This window comes from Meleagris gallopavo, chromosome 21, assembly GCF_000146605.3.
Source record: "Meleagris gallopavo isolate NT-WF06-2002-E0010 breed Aviagen turkey brand Nicholas breeding stock chromosome 21, Turkey_5.1, whole genome shotgun sequence".
Classification (NCBI taxonomy): domain Eukaryota; kingdom Metazoa; phylum Chordata; class Aves; order Galliformes; family Phasianidae; genus Meleagris; species Meleagris gallopavo.
In genome coordinates this window covers 7,664,706-7,676,455 of record NC_015031.2, presented here as the reverse complement: position 1 = coordinate 7,676,455, position 11,750 = coordinate 7,664,706, and the positions used below count along the sequence as shown (strand labels likewise).

At 41.0% G+C, this 11,750-nt stretch overlaps 1 protein-coding gene across 1 annotated transcript; it reads left to right on the top strand.

Annotated features, from left to right (window-relative positions):
• The first annotated feature begins 32 nt into the window (after positions 1-32).
• LOC109370670 (breast carcinoma-amplified sequence 3 homolog) lies at positions 33-9,230 on the top strand. Its single transcript, XM_019621989.1, has 2 exons — positions 33-171; positions 8,838-9,230. Exons 1-2 carry the CDS (start codon positions 40-42, stop codon positions 9,213-9,215), a joined length of 510 nt encoding a protein of 169 aa, XP_019477534.1. The 5' UTR covers positions 33-39; the 3' UTR covers positions 9,216-9,230.
• The last annotated feature ends 2,520 nt before the right edge of the window (positions 9,231-11,750 follow it).

Genomic DNA, 11,750 nt, shown 5'->3' with positions numbered 1-11,750 from the left:
TTTTTTTTTTTCTTTCTTTTTTTTCTTTTTTACCCAGGGATGTTGCTGGTCACTACTGACACGTTAGGCCATGATTTCCATGTTTTTCAAATACTGACACATCCTTGGTCATCATCACAAAGTGCCGTCCATCATTTGTATACACTTCACAGGGGAGAGACTGAAGCCAAAGTAAGTTGAACTATTTGCTGAAGAATAATCCCCAGACACCTTATACATTTTGTGTATGTTGGCACTTTAATGTTTGTTTCAGCACAGAAAGAGCCTTTCTTATGTTATAGCCGCAAAAAGGATAAGAGCACAGCGTTTAACCTGGACAATAATAAATTCTTGCCCTTTACAATGAGGTGCTGTCAGATTTATTCAGATATGACTCTACCTCCAAAGAGCCCAGATTATTAGCTGTGTTTGCACTTAACCTTTTCTCATGTAACATTTGTCTAGTGCCTGTGAAGCAACTGTCAGGGTTTGCTTGACTTTGGTGGTAAAAGCCAAAGAAAGGCGACTGGAGAGTTGAAAGCAAAAGTTAATCCAAAGACTGTAATTAACTTTTATCTACACTTCAGCAAAATGGGGGAACTTGCTGGAGATTAGAGGGATACAATTTTAACTTTCCAATTAGAATCCCATTCCTAAAGATAGAAGATTAAACTGGGCTTGCTTAAAATAAGGTGAAAAAACCCGAATGCACATTTAAAAAATGTTCAATAAGTTGTTTTACTAAGGTTAGAGATGCCACTCAATTGCTATTTGCTAGCACTGCTGTGACAGCAGCAGTGTGATGTATTATGGCTGGATCCTTCACTGCACTGCTTTTAGGCATCAGGAGAGCTTCACCTTTGTAGCACTGAGCAACTGTTGAAAAACCTGTTTTAAATACATAAATAAAAATGTCACCAGAGGGTAAGAAATGAGTATTGCACTTGCTGATGCAATTACACACTGAAAGCACAGACTTGTGACAGTCTGGCAGATGTAAACTAGTGTGACAGGGAGAAGCCTTGGGCACTTTGATTGTGACCCTGATACTGGAAGCCTGGGTGGCTGTAGTACCCTGATTACAGTTGCTTCATACCTTCATTTTTTCTATGGGTTGCACAGTTGCCCTTAAGTTTGCCTTACCTTTAGCAAGCTTTATTTAATGCGGTAGAGGTTGGTAATATTTCAATCTGTGTGAATTTAAATTCCTGGTAGTTTAAAAGGGCTTCTGCTACTGTGCTGGCAAAATGTAAGTGCTGTTAGAGGCAATGGTTTCCTTCCTGCATAGGGAAGAATAGCCAATGTGAAAAGTGAGATGAAACAAAATGGTTCTTTATGTGGGATAATCCATACACTAATTATCTCGTAAATGGTTTTTGTAAATAAAAAAGGGCAAATATTGCAGATCTGTGTATATACGTACGCTTTGTTATCTATTAGAGTTTGTGATATAATGTCTTCAGTGTGTCGTTCTTGTTTTGCTTCCTTAGAAACAACTGAAAATGTCCTATAATCAATATTCAAAGCCAAGGCGTATCAGGGCAGTCAGAAGGAACAAAGACGTTCTTCTGTATTTTATAGCTGATGAATTTATTTTTAAAGGCATACACTGGAAAGCAAATATTATGTGTTTTGAGACTAAACCTTTATTGATACAAGTCTCTGGGATATAGCATTACTGTCTGTGTGAAGGTATTGTGTTAACATTCTCAGGATCAACATAGTAAATTTTTTTCCACGTTTGCCACATAGTTTTCATTTGGGACATGAACAGTATAGCTTTTGGAATGGTATAAAACAGAGAAAATCCTAAGCAGTCCCATGCATGTTGATGGATTTTACCAATCCCCTGATAATTGAACTATCCAGCAACAATATCTCATTGGTACATAGGGTTCTCAATACACATATTTAAAACATTTACATAATACGATGCATATTTCTGCTTTTGGAACAACAGTGCTTTCAGTTTTGTAGTAAGAAGGGCAGTGTGTGGTGCTGTTCTTTTGTTCCATAAATTTCATTAGACAAGAATTTTGGAGGCTGCTCAATTTAAAATTCTCACTGCAGATATTCTGAAAGACACACGGAAGCCTCTGTACCTCCTTTCTTGGTCAGAACAGCATTTATACATTTGCAACCAGACTTTTTTCCCCCTGATTTGAAGCTAATTGCGAATCAAGGCCAATGGTCTTAAAGGTCACCTTCTGTACTGGAGCTATAAAAAGTTCTAATTTTTGTTGATAGACATGAGTGATTATCAGTGTCAGAATTTGTTTAGTTAGTTCATGTTATAAATTGCTTAAACGTCATCATATGTCCTTGTTATATGTGGTATTTGAATATCCATACTGAAATAATCTGCTTTCATATGTGAGATTCTGGCCAGTGATGCTTCACCATGTATTTCCCCAAATGCCCCCCTTCCTGACGCATGACTTTTTTTCTTGCTTTTTGATTAGTTAGCGTGTTTTTAGCAAGTGCTTGCCACCAATACTACAAAGCTATTTAGCTCATGGACAAAGCACTGGCTCAGCATAATGGTTCTAGCAGCTTTGAGACCAAAAGTTTGGGAACTGTATGCACTGATGTTCCAAATGTTGAGGGGTACACCTGGAATTACAGCAGTGCTTGAATCCATGCATCAGCCCCACAGCATCCCCTCCTGCAGGGTCGCCCCTTTCGCCTCCACCCTGGGGGTCACTGGGCAGGCAGGGCTCGGTGTGTCCGTCTGTCTGCCAGGAAATCCGCTCTGTCATCTGTGCACAGGAGCACCTCAAGTGGATTACATTGCACGCTTAATGCTTATTAAAGAAAAAGAAGCGAGTGTTATTATTTAATAATGGTGTTTTCTGATCGATTCGCTGAACTCGAGCAGTGTCTCTAAGTCACCAACTTGTCTTTCTGCCGAGTTAGATGTATTAGTTGTACTCAGTTCCTGGCTAAGCCCTTGGCTTTTTTGTGTGACCGAGATCAAGATGGGTTAAGATGGAAAATGGACCTCTGTCTCCTGAGGGAATTCTGAGGACAACAGCCTGGAAAGAATGTGAAGTGCTCTGATACTTTGTCGGTTTGAGTGATGGGAGTCCTAAGGTCACAACTTTCCAAGTTACTTTCCTGCAAACACAGTCAGAAGCCACTCTGTCACTTAGGTTGGATTAGGATCTTTTAGTCTTTAAGACCTACTTATGCTTTAGAATTTTTTTTTTCTAGGGAGATCAAAACCTGGTGTGTTTGATGCACTGTGTTACATCATGAAGGCCCATTGCAAGTGCTGGTTGCATGTAGCCAGACCAGAGGGAGAACTGAAGCCTTTGGAGAATCCACGCCACACAGTTCAGCTGCAAAGGGAAGAATGTGTGTGCAGCACACCTCTTGGTTAAGGATACTTTCCCTTGCCTTGCAGTTATTGCATTGTGAGTCAACACTTACTGCACTCATATTTTTATCCAAGAGTGCGTTAGAAAACTTCTAATGAAGGTATAGCATGCTCTGAGCCAAGGAAATTCATTTACTTGCAGATGAAAGTTAGACTGTCACCTGATGATCCTTTCCTTTTGATCTTAAATTGTAAACAGAAAAAAAAAATCCCTGAAAACAGTATTATCTCCACCTAGAACAAATAAACGTAACGATAGCATCAGTGGGCCGCTGGCCAGGGCCCTCTGTAATCTTTTACGCTGTCAGACTTTTGTTATTCTGACTCTCCAACCGCTGCTAGAGCTGACTGCAGTCAGCAGAGGTAAACAGAGGGAATGATAAAAACATTCCAGCATGGGCTGCCCCAGAACATGGGCTGCTTTACTCTTCTCTGCAGAATGCAGCATGTGTTCATGGTGTGATTTCATGGGGGTGCTTCAAACCTGTGTCACATACCGTGTCCGGGTAGCATTGGTTAGTTAACAGACATTGGGTATCAACCTCATGGGTGGTTAATAGAAACCTCTTCCTGTCTTGTGACATGGTTATGTATTTGCAGCTGTTGAAATAGTCTCCGGAAGAGAGATTTTCTAATTATTAGAAAACCTGGGGGAGTCATGAGATATTGATTTAGAGAAGGTGATGGAAGCAGAGAAAAAAGCTGAGCTGTCTGAGGGCACGGAGCTCCGAGCTCAGTGTCAGTGCTTAATGCAGAGCAGCTCCTCTGCCTGAGGGACCTGTTTGAGTGCCATGGTGTGCCCAGGTTCTGCAGGGCCTTGTAGGGTTGAAATCGGTTTTGAGTACTGAGGGAGGCAGAGTTATGTCCGTGTGGGTCTGATAAATCAGATCGTGTGGCCCATGATTGTATTATTTTTTCATTTGTGTTTGTTGTCATGTTGTTCCCTTAATTTTCTTGACCAAAAGAAGTAAAATGCAGACCAGGTCTTTGATTAATTTTGGCTCTCCCGCACTCCACACTGCTGCTCTCTTGCTGTAGAGCACTGGTGGTTTTTTTAATTTCTGCTCTCTCTCTGCTCGATATAATTCAATACTTAAGTCATGTCCTTCAAATAAAGGTATGCTTCCTCTGTGACACTGCTCGATGTGCATGCAGTAATGCTGCTTGTGCTTTATTGTCATTTCACTACAATGCTGAGATCCAAGTTAATGCAGAGAAGTGCACAAGGATATACATATTGTTACTGGGGTAATTTACCATGCCTGAAAAGGAGAGATTAGGAAAGAAAGCACCAGGAAGATTGAAATGATTTTCAATTGCTGTTTCTTGTAATTACTATGAAGATACATGGTGCAGAGCTGTGAGCTTTGTTTTCTAACTCTTGCCTCGTGCACACATCAGTGGATGTGCACAGGGAGGACACGAGCCCCGCGCTGACAGCTCCGCATCACAGCTGGGGGCTGCAGACTGAATTCAGCTCGCTTGTCTGTGCCCCATAGCTGCTGTGACAGCCCCCATAGCTCCTTCTTCTTCAGCAGAAAGAAAGGGATGGTATAAATATAAGAGTAGTGCAGCAAGTTAGTACAATATTAACTTTCAGAAGACATGAAATCCAGAGGCTGGGTATGGGCTGTCAGTCATTCCCAGGGGTGGTGGTAAACAAGGTCACTGCTGTCCCATGCACTTCCCTGTGTAATCAGCCATACCTCTGGCTATCCCACTTTAATCAACTGCTTTTAAAATAGGTTTTCTGTGGGCTGTTCTTGCTTCTATTTTGTTTCCTTCCAGTTATGGCTTAAACTTTAAATATATATATATATATATATACATAATATCTATTCTCCAATTAACATTATATTTATATTTGGACAGGCTGTGGGAATAAAGAAGGAAGGATAGCAAAAACTTCTGTGTGTTTCCATTATATGAAAAAGTAAATGTATCTCAGCTTTGAAGCCTCAGGTTCAGATATTTCCCTTCAGGATTTTATCATATCAGAAATAGCTGTTAGTCTTGGAAGCAGATCTTCAGTGGAGCTGTTGGTAAATGACCTATCCTTGCAGGACTCCATATATTGCATTGCACTACTGCCTCACTCAGTTCAGACTGTGAAGAAATAGTCATAAAGACAGGAGGAAGCACTGGTAATCTCTCAAAACTATGTGGTATTGCAAGGTATCTATTTAAGGTATCTTAAGTACTCCTTAGTTAAATAGAATCGTGGGTCTGTTGTTGCCTTTTATTGGCATGGATGGAAGAGGATAGATTAAATTCTATAAAGGCACGGGTATTACATCTGAGGTTGACCTTGAGCTAAAGAGTAAACTTTGCATCATGAGAGATCTAGTGTACTTTGTAGTTTATTAACGTATATCTGTAAACACTATGGGGTCTTGATTGATCTTTAGTATCTAAACATTACATCATAATTAACAACAAATCCAGAAATATATTATAAATACATGAAATAATAGTCCATTAACCTAAAGGACAGCAATAAATTGCAACGCTTAGCATAAACTTGAAAACCACTAATGGGCCACTGTGCAGCTTGTTTATACAAGGAGCAGTCAAGAACTCTGCACAGTGTGCAGTAACAGTGTGGTGGATAACAGCAAGTTTGATATGATAATTTATATATTCTTTTCATGACACACACAGCTGATTTTTGAAGAGATTTCTGAGCATGCTGCAGCGAGCGTTCTCCTTCTGGCTTGGACTGCTGCTTTCATCCAGGTCTGCTGAAAAGGAGCAGTGGGTTCCTTCCCATCACAGAAGGACTGCGCCCTTCTGATGCTAACACACTTTAACCTGGGCCTTGTATGAAGCTGGACTTATTTTCTGAATTAAGTCCTTGCACTGTCTGTGGTGCTGTTGCTCAGCACGTACCTGTGGAAGTCAAACTAGGCCAATTTTGAGACAGGTAGGAGATGCTTGTGTACAAAGGCAGCTTCCAGAACACAGCTTATTACTGCTGAGCAGGCTTCGTAGGTGTGCTTCTAGAGAACTTTACTCATTTCACACCCATCTGTCTACACTTCTTTTCCCCCAGTGTGTCTTAAAAACCCATTCTCAGCCTCAGTGCTTTCTGTTTATTGTGAGTCGTCAGGACCATGGAAGCCCATGTCCAGCTGTGGTGTTCGTGGTCGTTATTTTAAGAGGACCTTTTGGATGACGGTGTTCCAGACACATTCTTCCTGGAGATCAGGAATACTTTTCTGTGTGATGTTTACATTGAGAAAAAACATCCTGCTACGATTGTTTCCCAGTTTCTTGGCTGGAGTTGCCAAATGCCAGGGCCTTTGTATTTACATATATTTATTTTTTGAAACGGCGTAATCCTAAGGATGCATGCTGACAACAGAGTATTAATATGGAAACATACATTTCTGGTACGCAGTACAGTGAGATACATTTTCTTCTTTATCATCTCGTAATTGGAAGCTGGATCTAAAATGAATACCAAATATTTGGCAGACACTTGTGTGTTCAGAAGGTCAGCATCTGAAGGCAGATGTGGCTGTTCTTCTTGTTTTTACAAATTAAAGATAGGGCCTTTGATAGGATTGGAGATATATTCCAACAGACTTCATGATTTTATTGTGTTAAGGATCTTCCTACTGTAACTGAGGATGGTAATTTGTATGCAGTTCTTACCTTTGGTTTGGACCAGTCGACGTTGCCTCTTCGCACTGCAGGTGTAGGCAGTCCTGGTGCCGTGGCTTTGCTCAGACCACTCTGCTTTGGGGTTTCTTTTTTTGGCTCTTGTTCATCCCCGTGGGGTCTCTAATCCTTTCGGAGCAATCTGTGAAGGTGAAGCACTTGGTCTGCAGACCAGGCTCTGAGTGCTGTGACTTCATGTCAGTAATACCACAACTACCAGAAGTGCTAAAGCTCCAGATTTCGGCTGGTTGTGGAACTGCATCATGAGCAGATGATTTGGGTACATCCCTGATTGAAAAGAGCAGGTGTGTAGGTGTGTTTTTTAGTTTATCCACGTAATGTCGATGGAGCACTTTGTTAGTGACAGTCTGTCAGCCAAATATCGTGTCACAAGACACAAGGCCGAAATCCTTTTTTTATCTCGGAGGCTCCGGGGCTCAGTTGGAAACTTGTGCTTTGATGAATACTTGCAGCTTTTGTCTGGAATAGCTGGAGTGCATTTCTGGAATATTTGTCAAGATTTTATCAGTGTTTACTCCAGTTTGAGTACCTAGTGTATTGTAAAACTGCCTTCAGTGAAATCTGAAAGAATTTTATTTAGTTTATGCTATATAGTAATATAATGAAAACTAATCCTTCATCTGTATGTTTGTTTGCCGTGTTAAATCCCACTTGTGTATGTGGATCTTTTCAGTCAGCTTTTACCTTTAAAAACATTGTTGGAAGGATTGTTTTAAGACTTCTTTTCTATGATAAATCATTTTAGCCTAGACTACTTGTTTTCTTGAGTTGTCTGCCAATGTGGGGCTGGAAACAAAGTTTAATCTCTCTTTTAAAGCATTCCTTCAGCAACAAGAATTTGCTTTGCATCAAAGTGTTATGTAAAGCACACTTAAAAGGGAATTATATCCTTCTGAACTTCATATCTGAGATCTGTACAAGCAGTAACTATGATAGAAAATATTTAACTGTATTGCTATATTTGCTTCCACCATTTTAAGCTGAAATTAAGGGTTGCATTTCTCAAGTGGTGGATAAGAACTGGTACGTGTAAGAAGAATTCTGACTGGGGTCTTTCCTGGGACTTCAGCAGCTGATTAATGAAGATTGTTAGCTATAAGACGGAGTGATTTATATTGAGAAATCACCAAAGTTACTAAATTTCTTCCTGACTAAATTTTAAAACCTAAAAACGGCATTAGTCCCGAGATAGCTGAGTGGATGGTAGTTCCACTGATGGACAAACTGAGGGTAGCAGGAGACAATTAGAGACAGCTTTTGAAAATACTGGGCATTGATTTTTGGTTGGTTAAGTTACCTGGTCCGTAGGACATGGTTTTTCTGTTAACTTTACATACAGTTTTGGGTGCCAGTATTTGCCAAAATCGGGCTCAGATGTATTCTCTCTCTTGTTCTCATCCTTCCCTTTTCCCCTTTTTGGGTAGTTTCTGCAATTCAAAGTAAGAAAGCAAATAACAAAGCATGTGATTGAAATGATTTCCCCGTTCTTTTCAGAAGTAAATTCTATTTGAAAACTATGCCAAGCTCTCGTGGCTTTAAGTAGTGCTTTGCATCCTGGTTTGTTTTGATGAGTTCAGGCCTGCTTACAAGAAAAAAAAAATCCCAATCTTTTGCTAAGTACCTAAGATTTGGAACTGGGTATTGTTCTGCAGCAAGGTTCCCTTGGTATTTATGAGAAAAAAACACTTTGTCTTTTTATTAACATTCCCAGTAAAGATCTGTCTGTTAAAACATGCTCATCATTTCCTCGTGTGCACCGATGACTACATTTCCATTTCACTTCTCTGTTCTCCAGGTGCAGGATATCTCCTTCAGCCACGACTGTCGCTGGGTGGTGGTCAGCACGCTTCGTGGCACTTCCCACGTTTTTCCCATCAATCCTTATGGGGGGCAGCCCTGTGTCAGGACACACATGTCACCGCGGGTGGTGAACCGCATGAGCCGCTTCCAGAAGAGCGCAGGGCTGGAAGAGATCGAGCAAGAGCTGACATCTAAACAGGGAGGCCGCTGCAGCCCTGTTCCAGGCCTGTCAAGCAGTCCTTCTGGCTCACCGCTCCACGGTAAACTCTTTTTTATCTCCCTGCTGTGTTGTCAGGAAGCCTTTCCCCCGCTGTCATTAATGCCTGTGTCCCCCAGCGCATTTCAGCACTTGGTGTGTGGCTGCCCGACCTAAGAATTTGGTCCCTGAATATTGTTGGACCTGTTGGCCTAAAGACCTTCGTGGTCTTCCAGCTTCAGAGTAATTGCTAGAAACCTGAAAAACAGGAACGCTGAATTTACTGGAGATAGCAAGAATTGATTAATTTCCTTCTGTTTGCCCATGTAGATCGTGCCACTAAAAACCGAGTTTCATAAAATGAGGTGCAGAAATATTTGGGGTATGCAGGTTTTATAGGAATGAGCCAAAGTATAAATACTTAGGAAAGATAGCTCAAGTTTTTCTCTTTTTTTGTTCTAGCAGTGTGACTGCTTAATATAGCAAGGAAAAGAAATCTAAAGAATGTATCTATAAATCCTACTTCTGTGGTGGATATGTTTTTCATGGTGGTGAAAGGGAGCCTCTAAAATAAAAAGACTCAGCAGTCATCATTGTCCCCACTTCTTCAGTTTCTCCTTTTTGTTGATTTGCCCTCTCTTTGATGAGGTCTCTATACTGGAAGCCATTTGTTTGGCTTCAGAATCAGCTGCAAACGTACCCCCTTCTTTCTAGTAAGAGTAAGTCATAGCTTCCATTGAAATGAGAGTTTAAATATCAGTTTGGGACAGCTAGCCACATTTTTCCTGTGTAAAGGTATTGAAAGCCACAGGGAGCAGTTCCTCTTGCCTAATTACGTGTAGGATAAGAAATGCTTGTGAAACCTCAACTATGTGCTGTCACAGTCCGCATCTTTACTGTTAGAGATAATCCTTGTGAGATTTCTGAATCAGAGGAACACATTTTTATACACAGACACATAAATGCAGCAGTGTGCACAACAGATCTTGGAAGACAGATAACACGGAGAGCACTTTGTGGCCTCCTCATAGACCAGGTGTGTTTCTGGGCCAGCTGCTGCTAATCCTGCTGTTACTTCCCCAGCATTGCAGTTGCCTTGCTGCAACCTTGGGCCAAACAAAGGGGACGTTGCGAGCAAAATGCTGGCTTGTTATCTTTCTTTTTTGATTAGCTATTATAACCCGTTGATGTGAACTTGTGATTAACTTTTGTTCTTGTAAATATTTTCAGACTTCAGACTTTGTAACATTTTTCTCACTTGTTTTTTTTTACCCCTCAGTTTCAAAATGGAACTATTTGCTGTGTATATAGTAGGAAAGCAATTTATTTACATCTTGTTCTGAGTCCCCCACAAACTGTTTACCCACACAATGTAAGCCTTCGCTGGGGGTGGGGATGATTTCATTTCCAAATGAATCATAGTTTGGCTTTGTTCTCTAAACTGTTCAATAGAGGATGATAAAGAGATGTTTCCTTGCACCTTCTATAGCTAACCCAGATTTTGTTTGGGTTCTTCTGCCTGTTAATCTGTTAATCCAGCAAGGTTATGTTTTTGTCATTCCTTTGAGTTGCCAGAGTGTGTTGTCAGTAATATCCGAGTTTGGTTGACATCCTTTTATGGGCTTTTTCTACTGTAAGACTGTTACAACATCAGCTGGTTGTGGGGCTGGAATGGCAGTGGAACGGCCTCATGTGACCCCTCGACTTGTTTGAGATGGGGAGATGGCTCTTACCACCTCCCAGGTACACAGTGTGCACTGATCAGAGAGCTGGTAAAACAGATCCCTGCCCTCAATGGTAGGCATGTGTCCCCTGAAGTCTTTGTAGCTCTACCCTGACCTTTCTGCTCTTTGTTCACTGCTGGATTTTCCAGAATCCAACTAACTTTAAGCATGGGGAATTAAGCTTACATTGGAGCTTTTGCTACACTCTGACAGTGACTGAAAGCGCTCAGTAATATAACATTGTCTGATCTGTCTTGTCATTTAAGTGGGGATTGAGGTAAGTATTTGGGTGGGACAGCTTTGCTGAAAGCACTCATTATACACAGCCATCCTGTTCTGAATGTGTTGCCTACTCTGAATCACAGTACATCGACTTAGAGCTATAAGAAACAAGCTGTTCTGTGCATATTGCCTTCAGACTCCAATTTCAGGAATATTTGAGTACAGCCCACTTTTCTTGTTAAACTTTTAAGTATCAGAAGAGTATCTCACTTTGCCTACATTACAATCACAACAGATTAAAATCCAGGCTTGAATCTGGAGCTTCAATAAACACACAGGCTGAGATGCTTTAAATATTTTCATGTTACTTTTCACTATTTCCCAGAGTGGAACTCCTTTTACTAGAAGAATTCTTATGGGAAAGCGGAGCTGAAGCACTGACATCATCAGCCCTTCCTGAAAAACAGATTGGTTTCCTTTAAGTAACACTCACTTAAGAAACCACCTATTTAGAGAAAGGCAGACAAAAATAGTTGCAAAGAAAATTAACTGTATGATAACTTAAGGCACTGGAGGACAGATCCTTTGCAGTGTTTGAGAGCAGGCCCTGGAGAAAGGTTGCTTCTGTTAAGGTTTTGGTTTCCTCCTTTTGCAAATCCTAATCTATCTGCAGAAAACCTTTGTAATAAATGAAAGCAAACAGCAAGGCGTGCTGCGGGACAGCCCGCTTTGTGTCACCCCTTCGCCGTTCCCGTTGGTTCGAACG

Coding starts and splice junctions, on each gene's coding strand:
- LOC109370670 (XM_019621989.1), top strand. CDS start 40: ATGTTGCTGGTCACTACTGACACGTTAGGCCATGATTTCCATGTTTTT. Junction 172..8,837: donor GGGGAGAGACTGAAGCCAAA/GTAAGTTGAACT, acceptor TCTGTTCTCCAG/GTGCAGGATATCTCCTTCAG.